Source organism: Colobus angolensis, unplaced genomic scaffold (assembly GCF_000951035.1).
Source record: "Colobus angolensis palliatus isolate OR3802 unplaced genomic scaffold, Cang.pa_1.0 Scaffold74, whole genome shotgun sequence".
NCBI lineage: Eukaryota > Metazoa > Chordata > Mammalia > Primates > Cercopithecidae > Colobus > Colobus angolensis.
This window is the reverse complement of record NW_012121154.1, coordinates 10,228,000-10,246,718: the sequence shown is the minus strand read 5'-3', so window position 1 is coordinate 10,246,718 and position 18,719 is coordinate 10,228,000. Positions and strand designations below refer to the sequence as shown.

The 18,719-nt window shown below is 36.1% G+C and overlaps 1 protein-coding gene across 2 annotated transcripts in view; it reads right to left on the bottom strand.

Moving 5' to 3' along the window:
- The window catches only part of FAM185A (family with sequence similarity 185, member A), a 63,832-nt gene that overhangs the window by 27,887 nt on the left and 17,226 nt on the right, over window positions 1-18,719 (bottom strand). For both annotated transcript variants that reach the window (XM_011927721.1, XM_011927722.1), the window contains 2 exons: window positions 10,677-10,718; window positions 5,326-5,421 (listed from right to left, as the gene is read on the bottom strand). In XM_011927721.1, coding sequence (XP_011783111.1) covers window positions 5,326-5,421; window positions 10,677-10,718 — 138 coding nt within the window. The remainder of the gene's footprint in view (window positions 1-5,325; window positions 5,422-10,676; window positions 10,719-18,719) is intronic.

Sequence of the window (18,719 nt, the reverse complement as noted above, 5' to 3'; positions counted from 1 at the left end):
AGCATTTGCTTGTCTGTAAAGGATTTTATTTCTCTTTCACTTATGAAACTTAGTTTGGCTGGATATGGAATTCTGGGTTGAAAATTCTTTTCTTTAAGAATGTTGAATATTGGCCCCCACTCTCCTCTGGCTTGGAGAGTTTCTGCTGAGAGATCTGCGGTTAGTCTGATGGGCTTCTCTTTGTGGGTAACCCGACCTTTCTCTCTGGCTGCCCTTAAGATTTTTTCCTTCATTTCAACTTTGGTGAATCTGGCAATTATGTGTCTTGGAGTTGCTCTTCTCGAGGAGTATCTTTGTGGCGTTCTCTGTATTTCCTGAATTTGAATGTTGGCCTGCCTTACTAGGTTGGGGAAGTTCTCCTGGATGATATCCTGCAGAGTGTTGTCCAACTTGGTTCCATTTTCCCCATTACTTTCAGGCACACCAATCAGATGTAGATTTCGTCTTTTCACATAATCCCATATTTCTTGGAGGCTTTGTTCATTTCTTTTTATTCTTTTTTCTCTACAGTTCTCTTCTCACTTCATTTCATTCATTTGATCTTCAATCACTGATACTCTTTCTTCCAGTTGATCGAGTTGGTTACTGAAGCTTGTGCATTTGTCACGTAGTTCTCGTGGTTTTCATCTCTATCAGTTCTTTTAAGGACTTCTCTACATTGGTTATTCTAGTTAGCCATTCGTCAAATCTTTTTTCAAGGTTTTTAGTTTCTTTGCATTGGTTACGTCGTTCCTCCTTTAGATCTGAGAAGTTTGATCGACTGAAGGCTTCTTCTCTCACCTTGTCAAAGTCATTCTCCATCCCACTTTGTTCTGTTGCTGGCGATGAGCTGCGTTCCTTTGGAGGGGGACATGCGCTCTGATCTTTTGAATTTCCAGCTTTTCTGCACTGCTTTTTCCCCATCTTTGTGGTTTTATCTGCCTTTGATCTTTGGTGATGGTGATGTACTGATGGGGTTTTGGTGTGGGTGTCCTTTCTGTTTGTTAGTTTTCCTTCTAACAGTCAGGACCCTCAGCTGCAGGTCTTTTGGAGTTTGCTAGAGGTCCACTCCAGACCCTGTTTGCCTGGAGAATCAGCAGGAGGCTGCAGAAGATAGAATATTGCTGAACAGCAAGTGTTGCTGTCTGGTTCTTGCTCTGGAAGCTTCGTCTCAGGGGTGTACCCTGCCATGTGAGGTATGAGGTGTCAGTCTGCACCTAGTGGGGAATGTCTCTCAGGCTACTCAGGGGTCAGGGACCCACTTGAGCAGGCAGTCTGTCCGTTCTCAGATCTCAGCCTCTGTGCTGGGAGATCCACTGCTCTCTTGAAAGCTATCAGACAGGGACATTTACCTCTGCTGAGGTTTCTGCTGCTTTTTCTTTAGCTATGCCCTGTCCCCACAGTTGGAGTCTACAGAGGCAGGCAGGCCTCCTTGAGCTGCAGTGGGCTCCACCCAATTCGAGCTTCCCTGTGGCTTTGTTTACCTACTTAAGCCTCAACAATGGTGGGCGCCCCTCCCCCAGCCTTGCTGTCGCCTTGCAGTTAGATCTCAGACTGCTGTGCTAGCAATGAGGGAGGCTCCGTGGGTGTGGGACCCTCTGGGCCAGGTGTGGGATATAATCTCCTGGTGTGCAGTTTGCTAAGACCCTTGGTAAAGCGCTATTAGGGTGGGAGTTACCCCATTTTCCAGGTGTTGTGTGTCTCAATTTCCTTTGGCTAGGGAAAGGAATTCCCTTTCCCCTTGCACTTCCCAGGTGAGGTGATGCCTCGCCCTGCTTCAGCTCTCACTGGTTGGGCTGCACCCGCGGACCAGCGCCAACTATCAGACACGCCCCAGTGAGATGAACCCAGTACCTCAGTTGAAAATGCAGAAATCACCCATCTTCTGTGTTGCTCACGCTGGGAGCTGGAGGCTGAAGCTGCTCCTGTTCAGCAATCTTGGGTGTGCCCCCATGACGTATTATTATCACCTCAATTTTACAGATAAGAACTTGCTCAACTTCTCGCTAGTGCTAGTGCTGGAACCTAGACTCAGCTCAATAATTACAAAGCCCATGCTTTTAACCACCATGGTATTTCACACATTGCTATCTCATCATAGTACAGGTCTTGTGACCTCATCATTATAACACAACTAGAACACTGAGCTCTTGTGCTTTCAGATGTGCCTTGTGTGTAACAAAAAACAACAATATAAAAGGATTATTTGAATTGCAACTCACTAATGTTTCTTTTGAGCATATTACAGGCTTTTAGATGGATAAGACACTCAACCTGTATTTCCATACAACCTGGCTGTAATTCAAGCTTCTAAAAGGGTAAATCAGGAAAAGTACTCTATTAGGTATGGAGTCATTTTTCAAAACAATTATGAGGGTTGCATTGTAAATTCACCAACACACTCCTATTTCAGAAGTTTTTCTTTCTGTTTTTCATTAAATAAAGGAGGCAAAAGGCCCCTGCCATAAAGCATTAACCCCATCTCTGTGGACTAAGATGGTCAGGATGGGGTTTAGGATGCATATACTTATGGGTTACGGTTTTCCTTCCAATCTGGCTAACATCAGCTTAAGCTTCCTTAAGTCATTTCTTAGTCTTCCTAACTGGAGCTAGAAGTTTGAGATAAGCAAGATGAACTGTTCTGTTCTAAAAAAAAATTAGGGAACAATGCACATCATTACAACTAGTTTATTTTATTAAGGAATAAATTGCAGCCAGGCACGGTGGCTCATGGCTGTAATCGCAGCACTTTGGGAAGCCAAGGTAGGTGGATTGCTTGAGCTCAAGAGTTTGAGACCAGCCTGGACAACATGGCAAAACCCTGTCTCTACCAAAAAACAAAACAAAACAAAAACAAAACAAAACAAAACAAAAAAAACTGGGTGTGGTGGTGCACAACTGTAGTCTCATCTACCTGGAAGGCTGACCTCCCAAGCTTAGGTGATCCTGATGAGGCTGCAGTGAGCCATGATCTTGCTGCTGCACTCCAGCATGGGTGACAGAGTGAGACCCTGTCTCAAAACCAAAAACAGAAAACCGAATTGCTTTCCAGGGTTCAAATGTAAACTACAGACAGAAGATTCCCATAACAACATATGAGGGCTTTAGGAAAAAACAAAACAAAAACAACCCTGAAAAATTTCAGGATAAATAGAAGACACGTTTTTCTACCAAACATACTTTCAAAAGTAGAAAATCATGGATTTAAAAAACTCTTTTTGTAGCACTTGATATCTCTAAAGGTATGAAGTTTCAAGTGTACTAACTTTGTGAACACTTGTCTCCATTCTTAAATGCACAACATGATCTTAGATTTTTGAGGTCTTTAAAAATGTTAAGCAATGCAAAGATTTCTATCCCATCTCCCTCCACATCTTTAAAAACCAAAAACCACCACTACCAAAACTCCATTACTGTTTGTGAATGAAGAATTTTCATGACTTGAAAACCTTCCTAATGTCCCATCTTTAACACTAACATTTTTAGAAAGGAGAGCTCTTGTTATGTTCTTTAACCTCTTTTCACTTCATAAAGTTCTTCATGGTTGACATCAGTATTATCCTCTTAAAAATTCAAATGTGAACTAACAGCACCATTTATTGAAGGCATATTATTTTAAAATTAGTGATTTATCCCAAGGACAAAATGTTAAGTGGAAAAGTCAGAACTCAGATTCAGGTGTGACTCCCAGGCCCATGAACAGCCTTTCTGAATGAATTAAGAAGGTCACCATATTAATTTTCATAAGGTGAAAGAAAACAAGCATTATATATTTTTCCACATCACAAAATGGTGAAGACCTAAGAGACTCCAGTAGCTGGCTCTGAACCCTACAGCAAGACAGTGGCAGAGTTGGAATGGATTCCAGATGTCTTTGCTAACCATTAAGAAAAGAGTTACTGAATAACTTTCCATTACTCTAAAAAGTTACTGTTCCCAAGTGTATTGAGAATTCAGAGATCTGAAGTAAGACAGAAATCTTTGTTTTCAGTTGTCTTTAAGCTTCTGCCAGTAACATGGTCCCAGTAGAAGAAAACATAAAACTGTAATCTTAATCAAAATTTGCAACATCAAATACTATTTCAGTAGTTTCAAATACTATTTGAAATAATACTAAAAAATATTTTAAGTGAATAAAGACTAACAATCTTCAAAAGTTTTAGTTTCCTGTTTATTTTGCCTACCATGCAAAACATTAAATTACTTTTATGAGAGCTTATTCAAAACTTTGTTCTTAACTCTGTTACTAGTTATATTCACAATATATCCCTTTTCTCCTTGGATCTTTGTAATAACGGAGTACGATTATATAACTTACATGCCATTTATAATTTGCCCTGAAGAGTATTACCTAAAGCTCTTAGATTTAGTGAGGACATAAGTTTATCCTATTTTAAAGGGAGAAAATATGATATTGAGAAATCAGACCAGTGTATCAGCAATAACTGAGGTTTCAGACCTCTGTGTTTTGCAGTTTTTGACACTGACAAATTCTAGAGATGGATAAAAAAAAATTATTAAATCAATATGGTAAAGAAACTACTAATAGCAGGAACAATCAGTCTCTGTGAGGAAATATGTTCCTTGTTAAACATCTGGCCAACATGCAAGAGCTTCTAGACTATTTTTAAATTTTTTTTATACAGAGCTACAGTTCTTTCTGCAGCCAAGCCACTTCGGCCCCTATGGCCAACCTACTTCACCCAAGCCACTTGTCAACGCATATGTGTACATCCATGTGTGCAGAACAAATTCATATTTAGCTTTCAGATGAAAAGTATACCATTTTAAATGAAAGAGTTGGACTCAGAATAAGTTGTGTCAGAAGTTAAATGATAGATAGAGACATATCATAAGTCTTGATACTTTAAGAGACTAAATAATCACTTTAGAGGACCTTCCTGTGTGGTACCTTTATTTAAGGATCACACTTTGAAAATTGTTACTCTATACTGATTGCCTGAGAAGTTCGTTTTACAGGCTGGCAGAAAAGCTCCCAAAAGAGTGTATGGCAGCGTTTTTCCTTCAAAGATTATTCTATTTCAGAATAGATTAAACTAAAGAATCCGCAGAGTAACATTTAAAAATTCCATAATAACAGTCAAAATATTACATTTTTGTTTGTACTACAAAGAGAAAGATAGTCGGCATGGCCATCTATCCCAAAAGTTGTAAAGGTCATTGGTCTAGAGAGCCAGCAGACCAGTGCCTTTAAATCAGGTTCTATCAGAAGATATTTTCTTGAAATCACTATGTCAGTATAGATAATTTGACCATCTGTTTCCTGAGTGTTACATAAACCTTCCTTACATCATATATCAAAATAAAACATTCCAGTTCACTAACCTTTATGGGATTTCAATTCCACTTTCCCCAGTTGGCTGACATAAACATCTATGGCACCCTGATGAGCTGAGGCTTTTAGACATCCGGAAGATGAATCTAGGAAGAAGAAAAAACCATAAGTAAAATCATTCTTACTTGATAAATGGAATTATAAACTTGAAATAAAAGGCTCTGCTTTAGCACTAGGATAAGGGGCTAAGAATCTTGCAAGGTTTAGTATTTTCCTCATAACAATGCCATTGTTTGCACTTAAATGTAAACAGTATCAGAAATCTAGAAATCTATTAAACTAGACAACTAATTAAAAAATCTATAGCTACATTAACCTGAATAACTTATCTCTAAACATTTACTCTAAAACTTAATGAGTAGGAAAGAGACTCTGCAAGTAATGGATCCTTTAACCACTAAGCACCATTGATATTTTTAGTTTTTTATCATGTTGACACATTTAGTAAACTTTCAATAATTACCAAAGAATTCTACCTCATGTATAGTCACATACAAGCAGTAGCAAGGCTAATGAAAATCAAAACTTCTCATAATTTCTCCTTGTAGCAAATTTGCTAATACTAAGAAGTACTCCTAATAGTAAAAGATTACTCTACATAAAGTTGTTGAATTTCTTTTTTTCTTTAGAGACAGGGTCTCCCTATGTTGCCCAGGCTGGTCTCTGACCCCTGGGATCAAGTGATACTCCTGGGATTACAGGCACAAATCACTGTTCCTGGCTTGCTGCATTTTTTTAAGGGGCAAAAGGGCAGGGAATAATTTGAAGAATAGCTTGTTTATATCTAATAGTTCTTTTCAAGTTTCTGGAATTAAACAGGTATCGTTAAGTGAGGATAAGAAAATAATAAAGGTAACCCTGATTTGACATTCAAATTGCCCTATGTCGTCGATGACCCCACTTTTCAATCAACCAATATTTCAAGTTCAGGGGAAAACAGTCAGAAATAAGGAAGTAAGAAAATGAACTTGAAGAGTCAGTGCTAAGTGGTTTTTCCTTCTTCTCTTTCTCCCATGGCAATTGAATCTTTAATTTAATATTCTATCTGACTGCCTGGAGAAGGCCAAAGCATATTCTTTTTAGAGAGGCCTCTTAAAAAGCATATTTTATCAGGAGGTTTTATTACTTCAAAGTGGAAACAAAGTAGGGAGTGTGGTGAAAACTATGCCAAAAATTATACTTTTTACAAAACAGAGAGAGAAAACATTTGTGTGTGTGTGTGTGTCTATATATATATATAGAGAGAGAGAGAAAGGAGCCAACATTTTTCTTTTAAAAAAATGTTAACTGACTTCAAACAAAGACAATAAATTTGGAATCAACTGTTTAAAATCTGGCTCCAAGATCATTTATAATAATTTATTTCCAATCTATAATGGAAAATGCCCTTTATCAGATTCAATTTATTTAGTTTTCAAGTGTCAAAAGTAAACACTGACGTTGGGAAATGATACCTGATATAAATGATGAATTGATGGGTGCTGATGAGTTGATGGGTGCAGCACACCAACATGGCACAAGTATACATATGTAACAAACCTGCACGTTATGCACATGTACCCTAGAACTTAAAGTATAATAAAAAAAAATAAAATAAAAAAAAGAAATAAATGACACAGAATAGCTGGACAAAATGAACATTTCACTGCTTATGTACCAACAGAAACTCCTTTTTAAACCTCTTCCTGCATCCTAAAAGAAGCCAAGTAAAAATTACATTATGCAAAAAAAAAGAAAAGTGCAATACACAAGGTGTGTATTATTCCAGTTTGAACAAAGTAAAATAGCTGAAACATTAGTTTGATTTCTCGCTTTCTCAAGGAGGGAAGAAAAACACACGGAATGTTTATGTGGCTCATAAACAATACTTTCATTTATTTTTCCCTCCAAATGAGAAATAAATGACAGCTAAATAATTATATCCTAAGCCACAAAGTAATTATATCCTCATGTTATCTGTATTGATCTCTAATAATGGCTCATCCCTTGGAGGCTGTCAAAAAATAAAAAAATGAAAACTCAAGATGTTTTTGAAAAAGAAGGCGATGGTGATATTTCAAAACTATGTATCAAAACAAGCCCTATTTTTTTTGTTTAACACGAATTATCAGAACTAAAATTAATTATCAAGAGTAAAATTAAGGTTTCACCCACAGAATTTCATTCTTTTGGAGTTTACATAATGGAGAAATTCTATAGATCTGGGAGAAAGTTCTGTAGATCTAATGTATAGCATGGTGACTGTAATTAACAATACTGTACTGTAAACTTGAAATCTGCTAACAGAGTAAATCTTAAACATTTTCATCATACACATAAAATGGTAATGAGGTAAAGTGACATGTTAACTAAACTGTGGAAATCATTTCACAATATATATGTATATCAAATCATTATATTGCATGTACACCTTAAATATATATGGTTTTGTCAATTATGTCTCAATAAAGACAGTAAAAGCAAAAAAAAAAAAAACAAAACACAAAAGAAACCAAAATAAATCTACATTGTAACGTGTTTAGCACAGTGCTTGGAACATGGGCACTGAGTAAATGATAGATATTTTAAAGAAAGGGCCAGGTGTGGTGGCTTATGCCTGTAATTCCAGCACTTTGGGAGGCTGAGGCAGGAGAACTGCTTGAAGCCAGGCATTTGAGACCAGTATGGGCAACAAAGGAGACCTTGTCTCTATTTTTTTAATACTAAGTAAATAAAATATTAAAAGAAAAATCAGTCAGTATAGTTGGTCATATTAATAAACTAAAGGAAAAATGATCATTTCAATAAATTGAGGAAATGTATTTGACAAAATTCAACACTCAGTCACGATCAAAGAAAGTAAAAAAAGAGAAACTTAAATAAGCAAACAAGGAATAAAAGGTAACTCTCCCAATCTGATAAAAGGCATCTGTTAAAAATCTATAGCTAACATCACACTTAATGGTAAAATGCTGAGTGCCTTCCCCCTAATATTGGGGACAAGGATAGGGATAAAGTGCAGGGAACCACATTCTCATCACTACAGTTCAACGTTATACTGAAGTTCATACGTAGTCGGATAAGGCAAGAAAAAAATTAAAGTAATAAAGATAGGAAGGAAAGAGGTAAAACTATATTTACAGATGAAAATGTCTGCTCAGCTAGAAAAGGATTCTAGATTCGAGAAAACCACTATTAGAAAGAATAAATTTAGCAAGGTCACAAAATATAAGGTCCATATATAAGAATTATTTATATATGGGCTGGGCGAGGTGGCTCAGGCCTGTAATCCCAGCACTTTGGGAGGCTGAGGCGGGCGGATCACGAGGTCAGCCGAGACCATCCTGGCTAACAGGGTGAAACCCCGTCTCTACTAAAAATAAAAAAAAAAAATTAGCTGGGTATAGTGGCGGGCGCCTGTAGTCTCAGCTACTTGGGAGGCCGAGGCAGGAGAATGGCATGAACCCAGGAGGCGGAGCTTGCAGTGAGCTGAGACCGCTAAATTGTTATTGGCCACCAAAATACTTTTAAAAAAAAAAAAAAAAAAAAAAAAAAAAAAAAAACATTTGTATTTACGTGTATCAGCAGTAGACAATTAGAAGCAAAGTCTTAAAAACTGTCTCATTTATAACAGTGTGAAAAACACAAATGAATTTAACAAAAAAAAGTGCCAGACCTCTACGTTGAAAATTACAAAGCAATGCTGAGAAAAATTAAGGAAGATCTAAATAAATGGAGACAGCTACCCACCATGTTCATTAATTGGAAGATTGAATGTGATTCAGTGCAATCCCAAACATAATCACAACTGTACTTTTTGGTAGAAATTGACTGGAAAATCAAAGGACCTATTATATCCAAAGCAATCTTTAAAAGGAACAAATTTGGAAGACTTCAACTACCTGATCTACAGACTTACCAAAGTTACAGTAATCATGATATTGTGGCACTGGTATAAGGCTCAACAAATAAATCAATGAATTAGGAGCAAGAGATCAGACATTGAGTCACACTTATACGGTCATTTGATTTTAGACAAGGATACTAAAGTAATCCATCAGAGAAAGGAAGTTTTTTCAACAAATGGTGATATAAAAAAATTTTTTAACTGACAATAATAAATGTTGATGAGGATGTGGAGCAACTCAAATTCTCATACACTGTTGATGAGAGTATAAAGTGGAACTTTGGGAAGAAGGTCTGGTAGTTTATCATAAAGTTAAACACAGAACCTACCTAGTCAACTCAGCAATTCCATACCTAAGTATTTACCCAAGAGGAAAAAAATATATAAATCCCTAAAATGACTTACATTAGTATATTCATAGCAGCTTTATTTACAGTTGCCAAAAAATTAGAAATAGCCCAGGTGTCCATCAACAGTAGAATGAACAAATTAAGCCTTCTAATAGCCTGCTTTCACTTCTAAACCCTTCTGGTACATTATGAAATGACAGCTAGGTTGTTCTTTTAAAATATAAATTATATATCACTTCCCTAACATCCTGTTGTAGTTGGAATAAAGTCTGAACTCTTGCCCTGTCTACAAGGTCCTAAGATCTAGCCTTACTTACCTCATATCCTACCCCTTTCCCATAAGCCAGCCTTCTATCTATGAAAATAATAAACTTCTATTTTCAAGGCCTGCACTTGCTGTTCCTCTATCTTGGGAGCCCTGTATCTAGAATTTTACATAACTATTTCTCATTACTCTGGCTTTAGTTTAAACGTACCCTCTCCAGACCACCCCCGATTGCCTAACTGAAGGAGCTTTCTCTTCCCCACTCTCTTCAGTTACCCTTTCTTATTTCTTCATTGTACTTACCACAAACTAAAATTACCTTTTTTTATTTATATGCTTGTTGTCTTTCTTCCCAGGGCTCAGAGAAGTGAGGTCTCTGAGCACAGAAACTATGTCCTGTTGACCAACATGTTCCCTAGTACCTAAAAGAATTCTTAATACGTGGCAGATACTCAGTAAATACATGTTGACTAACTAGTTATTGGTATTCACAAGGTTGTCTTCAAATGTTAACACATTTGGAGACCAATAAACAGTGACATTATTTATATCTTTCTTTCAAAGACTTAATTTAGATATTTGAAGAATTCAAGAAATTTATAAGATCTTTCTTTTTTTTCAGAGAAGTTTAGCAAGAAATATAAGACATTTCTTAATACCAGCTCAGGCAATTTTCTTCGAGTGGACATAATTAGTACATTAGTTCTGCCTATATTTGACTTGTGATCCTGTCAAGTTCATCAATTAAACTGTAGACTTCATTTATTCTAATAAAGTCATCACAAATATACCTATTTTTAAAAGTGGGCAAAATACACGAAGTAGTAGCTTAGCACGTACCTACTGTGATGTTACCCATCTTGCTTTGTAATGTTATATTACCTGCAAAAAAAGAAAAAGATACTTTTATGTACTAGAGACAATCTAGAAAGGAACTGTGATACATAGCAATGCTAAAACATGGATGAATATCTACAATGTTATTTTTGTGGGCAATTTTTCCCAATATCACAAATCCAGTCAAAGATTTAGCTGTAGTTCTGAAATAACTAGGCTTAGGTACCTCTGCAAACCTTCTTTCTCTACTACCAAACCTTAAGCTTTTATAGCATAATTACAAATCACCATACCTACTGGCACAGAGGAAAAACAATACTTCTAAAACCCATAAGTGAAAAAAAATTACTGAAACATAATCACTATACATTTTCAACCTAAATATCAATGTATTTATCAGACCACACAAAGCCAAGTTTTCAACCAAGTAACAGTAAAATATGGTATGGAAAAAAAGAATTACGTTTATTTTTCAGGCCACTTGCCATGTCTATTAAAGTAGTTTCTGGGCCAAGAATTAAAGTGGTTTGAGATACGAATAATGAATACATGGAGGTATGACTAACAAAACAGAACAAAGAAGCTTCAAAGGTTTCCGTCTTAGTGAAAATATGTTTCCCATGATAGGTATGGAATATTGCAACCATTCTTCCCAGCCCCTTTCCCCTAATACCAAAAGTAGTAGGATTATTCTTCATATGTGTGTTTGCATGTATAAGTATTCCTAAAATCAGGAACTCATATTTATTCCACTGAAAATATAAGCAATAATGTTATCTCTTCTAAAGTAATTCTACACTAAAAAGTAAAGGAATAACTTTGGCTTCAGAATTAATCTTCAGTAAACTCATTTTATCTCATTTCATATACCTTACGAATACTGACTTGTATCAATATCTGGGAAAAAGCAAAAAAGGCACTGGATTCATTTACTCAATAGCCAGATGCATCTGATTGCAAAAATCCATCTAAAGGTCTAATATACCATCATATTTCCTGTGAGTATGTGAACAAGGAGTATATTTGTGTATGAATAAAAACTTGGTTTGTGTACTGAAGCTTATAGGATTACTTTTTCTTTTTTCATATTTTAGATTCAGGGGATACACGTACAGGTTTGTTACCTGGGTATATTGTGTGATGCTGAAGTCTGGGGTACAAATGATCCCATCACCCACGTACTAAGCATAGTACCCAGTAGATTTTCAACCCTTGCCCCATCCCTCCATCCCCCATCTAGTAGACTCCAGTTTCTATTGTTGCCATCCTTATGTCCATGATTATCCAATATTTACCCCCACTTATAAGTAAGACCATGTGGTATTTGGTTTTCTATTCCTGTGTTAATTCACTTAGGATAATGGCCTCCAACTGCATCCATGCTGCTGCAAAGGATATAATTTCGTTCTTCTTTATGGCCACATAGTATTCCATGGTGTATATGTACCACATTTTCTTTATCCAGTCCACCACTGATGGGCACATAGGTTGATTACATGTTTTGCTATTGCGAATAGAGCTGCAGTGAACATGTTGAGTGCATGTGTCTTTTTGGAAGAATGATTTATTTTCTTTTGGATATATATCCAGTGATGGGATTGTTGGGTTGAATGGTAGTTCTGTTTTAAGTTCTTTGAGAAATCTTCAAACTGCTTTGCACAGTGGCTGAACTAATTTACATTCCCACCAACAGTGTATGAGTGTTCCCCTTTCTCCACAGTCTCGCCAGCATCTGTTGTTTTTTGACTTATTTTTAATGATAGCTATTCTGACTGGTGTGAGATGATATCTCATTGTGGTGTTGATTTGCATTTCTCTGATGACTAGTGATTTGGAGCAGATTTTCATGTTTGTTGGTTTCTTGTACGTCTTCTCTTGAGAAGTGTCTGTTCCTGTTTTTTGCTCATTTTTAATAGGGTTATTAGTTTTTTGCTTATTGATTTGTTAACTTCCTTGAAGATTCAAAGGAACAAAGGATATTAAACCTTTGTCAGATGCAGAGTTTGCAAATATTTTCTCCCATTCTGTAGGATGTCTATTTACTCTGTCGATAATTTATTTTGCAATGCAGAAGCTCTTTCATTTAATTAGATCCCACTTGCTTGAACATGGCCTATAAGTGAATCTGAAGGGGTGACTCTAAAACCTTTTGTTAGGACCCCAGAAAGATGGTGGTACCTCATGGTATTAATCAGTTACACCAAAAAAAAATTTTTAAAAGATTAAGGCCTCACAGATCCTCTCAATCAAATAGACCTAGAAAGCTTGAGGGCATTAACCTCAATATTGCTCCAGAAACCCATATTTTGAAAACATTTTTGGGTGTGGCTTTTGTCTAATGGAATGAAAGCCAGTGAGATTCACAGAAGACTGACAAAGTTTTTGAGACAATTATATCAGTAAACATTGCCAACTTGGACTGAAGGGGACAGTGACAGTACAAAGTAAAATGAGACCACTGGACCCTCAGAATTCTACTAGCAGGAAGCAGACTGAGAAAACTACTCAACTGTAAAGATGTGCTGCATTTCATAAAAAAGGATGAATGACTTAGAGGGTGGAACCAAGAGCTCGGTGGTCGAAACCTAGAACCATGAAGAATTATTCCCAGGCCTTGAGATCTAATAAAAGAACCTCCAACATTTGCCCACCTGAAAAAATCACTATGGATCAGTGACTCCTTTGTACCTCCCATTTCAACAAGAAAGTCCACAGTCATTATCCAATGCCTGTCCACTCTGTTTGGTGTGTAGGTGATGTGTGTGCATGTGTGTGTGTGTGTGTGTATGTTTGGGGGGTGGGTAGACAACTTGTCTCTTTAGTTCACCAGTCTTTAGATTCACACCTGAGGAGCTTCATTTTCACCTGAAGCTGATTTTGATGCAGGGATTCTGGTCTTTCAGCTGATGCATGATGGGATGATACTTTTGGGAACCTTGGGAAGAAGAGAGTATATTTTGCATGTAGGAAGGACATGAATCATTGGAGGGCCAGAGGACACAGTGGCTATCCAAAACCTCATAGAATATCTGGAAAGATGCACACATGAAAAGTTAAAAATCAGTATATATTAATAATTTTAATATCCTAAGTGGACAGCATGACTCAGGTGCCACAGCACTTACAGGAAAGAGACTAAAATGACCTAGCTTGGACAGGGAGGTTTAGTCATATAGAAGGTATCACTGAGTAAAATGTTAATATGCTGAGAAAAAAAAAATTTCCTGGGAAAATAAATCCTATAAGCAAATGTGAAAAAGCAGAACTATACATACTATGTTTAAATAATGCAGATCAGATAGGCTGGAGCAATGAGGCAAGTCTATGAGGACAGGAATCACATCTTTCTTATTTAGCTTCATATCTGGGAACTTAGCACAGTGCATAGTACATAGTAAACACAATTATTTTGTGAACAAATAAAAAGTTTGGAAAAGTAGGCAAAGAGCAGCGTGTGGTAGAACCACAGAGTGCTAAATCTACTGACTATCCTACACCAAAAATGTCAGTGAAGAATTTCAAGATGGATAAAAATATAAGAAAACCATGCTTTAAGGAGATTCCCCTAGTGTGAGACAGTGGGTGTTTCCATACTCAGCATTCTCTTTACTGCTTGTTGTGGTTTGAACGTTACCCCAAAAGTTCATGTGTTGGAAACTTGGTCCCCAGTGCAGCAATACTGTGAGGTGGGACCTTTGGGAGTTAATTGAGTCATGAGGGCTCTGTGCTCATTAATGAATGAATTAACCCATTCATGAATCAATGGATTAATGGGTCATAGAGGGAGTGGGTTAGCTATCACAAGAGTGGGTCTGTTATAAGAGCCAGTGTGGGTGTCTCTCATGCAGCCTCTCTCCATGTGAGGCCTGTGCCATTTCATGACTCTGCAGAGCCCCTATCAGCAAGAAGGCTCTCACTAGATGCGGCTCCTAGACCTCAGACTTCTCAGCCTCCAGAACTGTAATATATAAACTTTAAAACTCACTCAGTCTCAGGTATTCTATTATAGCAACAGAAAACAGACTAAGACACTGCTCTAACTCCTAAACAATAAAAGATGAAGCAGACAGGTCCCTGATATTTGTAACTTTATTAATAAAGAACTATGATAAAGTTTTACAGTCATTTAGCTAGTGAATCCAGTCACCCACTCATCAAGGCAATGGAGCTTTATTGTTTTACACTAGTCTTTAATAATGCAGTAAAAATTTACTATTTTTTTAAATAAAAGTATGGTCTTTTTTAAAAGGCCAATCATTAGTGCTTGTCACAAAAGTGAGGAGGTCTTGAGAAAATAATGATTCTTTGAACTAGAAAATAGAAGTTTTAGATCTATACGAAATGAGGATTAGTTGATTATAGTGGGACCTATAGAGTCTCAGATAACATTCTTCATGAATGTTAGAGTCCTACTGTATACTAAAAGCATAATGGAGCAACAACAACAGAAACCCAAGGAATTAAGGAATCATTTCAAATACTGTATAGTTATATACTATATAGTTATACACTTCAAAAATATTTTTGTCAATTCTAAATAAAACAGTAAACAAAAACTTATTTTCAACTCATATCAAAATATTTAGAAAATCTCTACCTTAAGCAGAAATATTCTAAAGTCATTAAAAACACAAAATGGATGCCTTGCCTCAAATGCATAGTGGAATAAAGTATTATATTTAAAAGTATACAAAGCAACAAAATGGGTATTATTAGCAAAATTTTCTATAGTTTGGTTTCACCTACCTCATATCACTGAAAATAATAAATTAATTATTTGAGAGGAGTAAATCTTAGTAAAAGTTTCTTTCCAATAAACTGTAATGGTCTGTAATAACTATGTGTGCTTACCCTACTCTCAAGTTATATAACTTTTCCACAAATCCCAGTATTTGAGAAAATAGATAGTTTTTCTTAGCTTGTAACCTTTCATTCTAGCATGGTCAGAGGAAAAAAATATGTAATCAATTTAAAGATAAACATTGGTTTATTTTTCTTCACCAAAAGAAATGTGATTATGGTTAAAGCACATATAACTCTTATAATCCAAACAGAGTAATCAAGTATCCTTAAAGATTAAGTCATTTTGTGTTTTTTGGTGGGTAGGGGTGGGGAGGTGGGAAGACAGACACTTGTATTTGCAAGCCACAGTGCTAAATGTTAAGAAAATAGAGATGAATAAAACATAATCGTTGCTCTTGAGTTTATGATTAGGCAAGGATTTATAGAAAACCAGAGATGAGGCAAGATGCTTTAGCTGAGGACTGAAAGATTTAAAAAGTCAGGAAGATTTTTTAAAAGGTAGGAAAAACATTTCAGGCAGAATATAAACAGTATGATCAGTATAATCAAAGGCTCTGATCAAGAACTCAGAGTTATAAAACAGGTAAAAATGTGTACAGGAAAAAAGACTGTAATTCTGGAGACAAAGCATAGTGTCAGAAGAGGGAAAAGGGAAGTTGGGCACGTCACTAAGGCAGTAGAAAACGGTCTGAGTAAGAGAATGACATGTCCAATGTGCATTACTAATAAACTACTTTAGCTGCAGTGAGGAGAAATGGATCTGAAGAAGGCAAAGCTGGAGGCAAAGTTATTGCTAATATCAAGGCAAGAGGTCACAAGGGTCTAAAACAGAAGTGTAGAAATTAGCAGGAAAAAAGTAAGATACATTGAAGAACTATTTAGGAGATGAAACGTGCCTAAACTTGGTAGTTGATTAGATGTAGGAGATGAGAAAGAAGCAGGAAGTTAAGACCACTGCCAGGTTTATAGCATGGGAATTGGGAACATGGCAATATCAGAAACAGCAAATGAAAATAAGGAAAGAGGACACATTACAGATGACATTCAGGGACTGGGAAAGAAGGGGAAAAAGCTAGAAATGTTGATCCAAATGGCTATGTCTACCTGCCAGATGGATGTACAAATTAGTCAGGGCTAGAGACATAGATTTGAATAATCAGATTTGAAACACCCTTGTAAGGGTAGTTCAGACTCAAAAGTATATAAGATGTCCAAGAAAAATATGTAGAGAAAGAACAATAGGACAAGGATGAAATCCTGGAGAATACCAATTATCACAGAGGTGAAAAGAGAAGGAATATATAGACATTTGTGAAAGAGCAATTACAAATATACGATAGAGACTGCCAGTGCCTATTAATATTTCTGTGCCCCCTTCGTCCATAAGAGTACTGCTAAACTACGTATCTCAGCCTTTGCAGTTAGATAAAGCCATTTTAAAATATTCTGTCCAAAGATCTATGGGCAGAAGTAATATATGCACTTCTAGGCCTGGTTTCTGAAACTTCTTCCATGATCCTCTATGCTTTCTCATTCTTTAAGGACGACTTTGAAGTCAAACAGGATGGTAGCATCACCTTTACAGGACAAGTCAAGTCTCTGAATGTCTCTAGGGAGCTGCACTTAGGACGGACACTGTAGGAAATATCAATATTTTGTGTCAGAGGTCTAAACCCTGAAAAACCTACATGGTTTGCAGCACACACAAAAAAGCTGTAATTCCTGTCTAGTATTTCATATAAAAAAGTTGTGGCCAGGCGCGGTGGCTCAGGTCTGTAATCCCAGCACTTTGGGAGGCCGAGGCGGGCGGATCACCTGAGGTCAGGAGTTCCAGACCAGCCTGGCCAACATGGTGAAACCCTGTCTCTACTAAAAAATACAAAAATTAGCTGGGTGTGGTGGCAGGCACCTTAATCCCAGCTACTTGGGAGGCAGAGGCAGGAGAATTGTTTGAACCTGGGTGGCACAGGTTTCAGTGAGCCGAGATCAAGCTATTGCACTCAAGCCTGGGGGACAAAAGTGAGACTTCTCTCAAAAAAAAAAAAAAAAAAAAAAAGGTGTATGTGTCCAGATTCGAAATTAAGTATCAAAATAACCAAATTAAAACCTCATAATGACCTAGGCTAGGAATAAATACTAGAATTTCAATACAGCATTTTCATGAACATCATGAAAAGATCTATTTAATCCAATAAAAGCTTCCATGTTTTAAAATTGTATGTTATTTCTGACTTTCTAAGTTTACAAAGCAGATTTATAAGTTTATCAGTGACTACAAGTCCTTCTTAAAGCAGATTGGGACATTTCTTCTGAAATTTTGAGTGCTATCAAAGGTATCACCTGTGTTTCATACAGTTCATGTAAATTGTACTTCTTGAAAATTTCAAAAATAAAAAAGTAGTTACTAAAGGAAAAGTTTATGCATATATGCCAAATCTTTGAAGAACAAAGGACTTTTGAAGTGCAGAGAAAATAAGAGAACTAATACTCAGCAATTTATCTAGCAAGATATGTTTCCAAAGAACTTAAAATAGAGCCTAAGTTACATAGGAAATCTAAATATTTAAAACAGAGTTTTATTCATTAATCACTATTCCAAATCATAACATAAGTTTTTAAAATGCACAAAACCAAGTAACAGGAACACTCTTACATCTTAATCAAATCAATGTGTTTAAATTATAGGTTATAAATAAAACCAATCCTAGCAAACCATTTCAAGGAAGTTTTTCATTGTCTCCAATAGAGTCAGGATACCATATTTATATTTAAAAATGTATTTTGTAGGGTACATATAAATACATGCATGTATTATACATAGCATTCTTTAAAAAGTATCAATATTCAAGTATCAGAATTTAATAAAATATTATTCATATAAAACCATATTTAATTTTTGATTATTTAGAAGGAAATTAAGATAGTAAACTGTCATAAAATTTTACATCTAAACACAAACTATCCAAGGACCTATTCTCCCACTAGATTCCCATCGCCAGAAAGTGAATATTTAATAAGTCATTGAATAAACTGGTTTATTCTGTAGAAGACATACACACTTAATAGATGTGATTCAACCAAACGTACAAATAGGAAATATGATGAGTCAATTAGCTTACTCAGTTTCTTACATATAAAATATAGTTAGCTTACATATAAAATATGTAATCTTACATATAAAATATAGTTAGCTATACTTAAAAATTTCACTTGAAAAAAACACTTAGGATAAATTATCTTCTT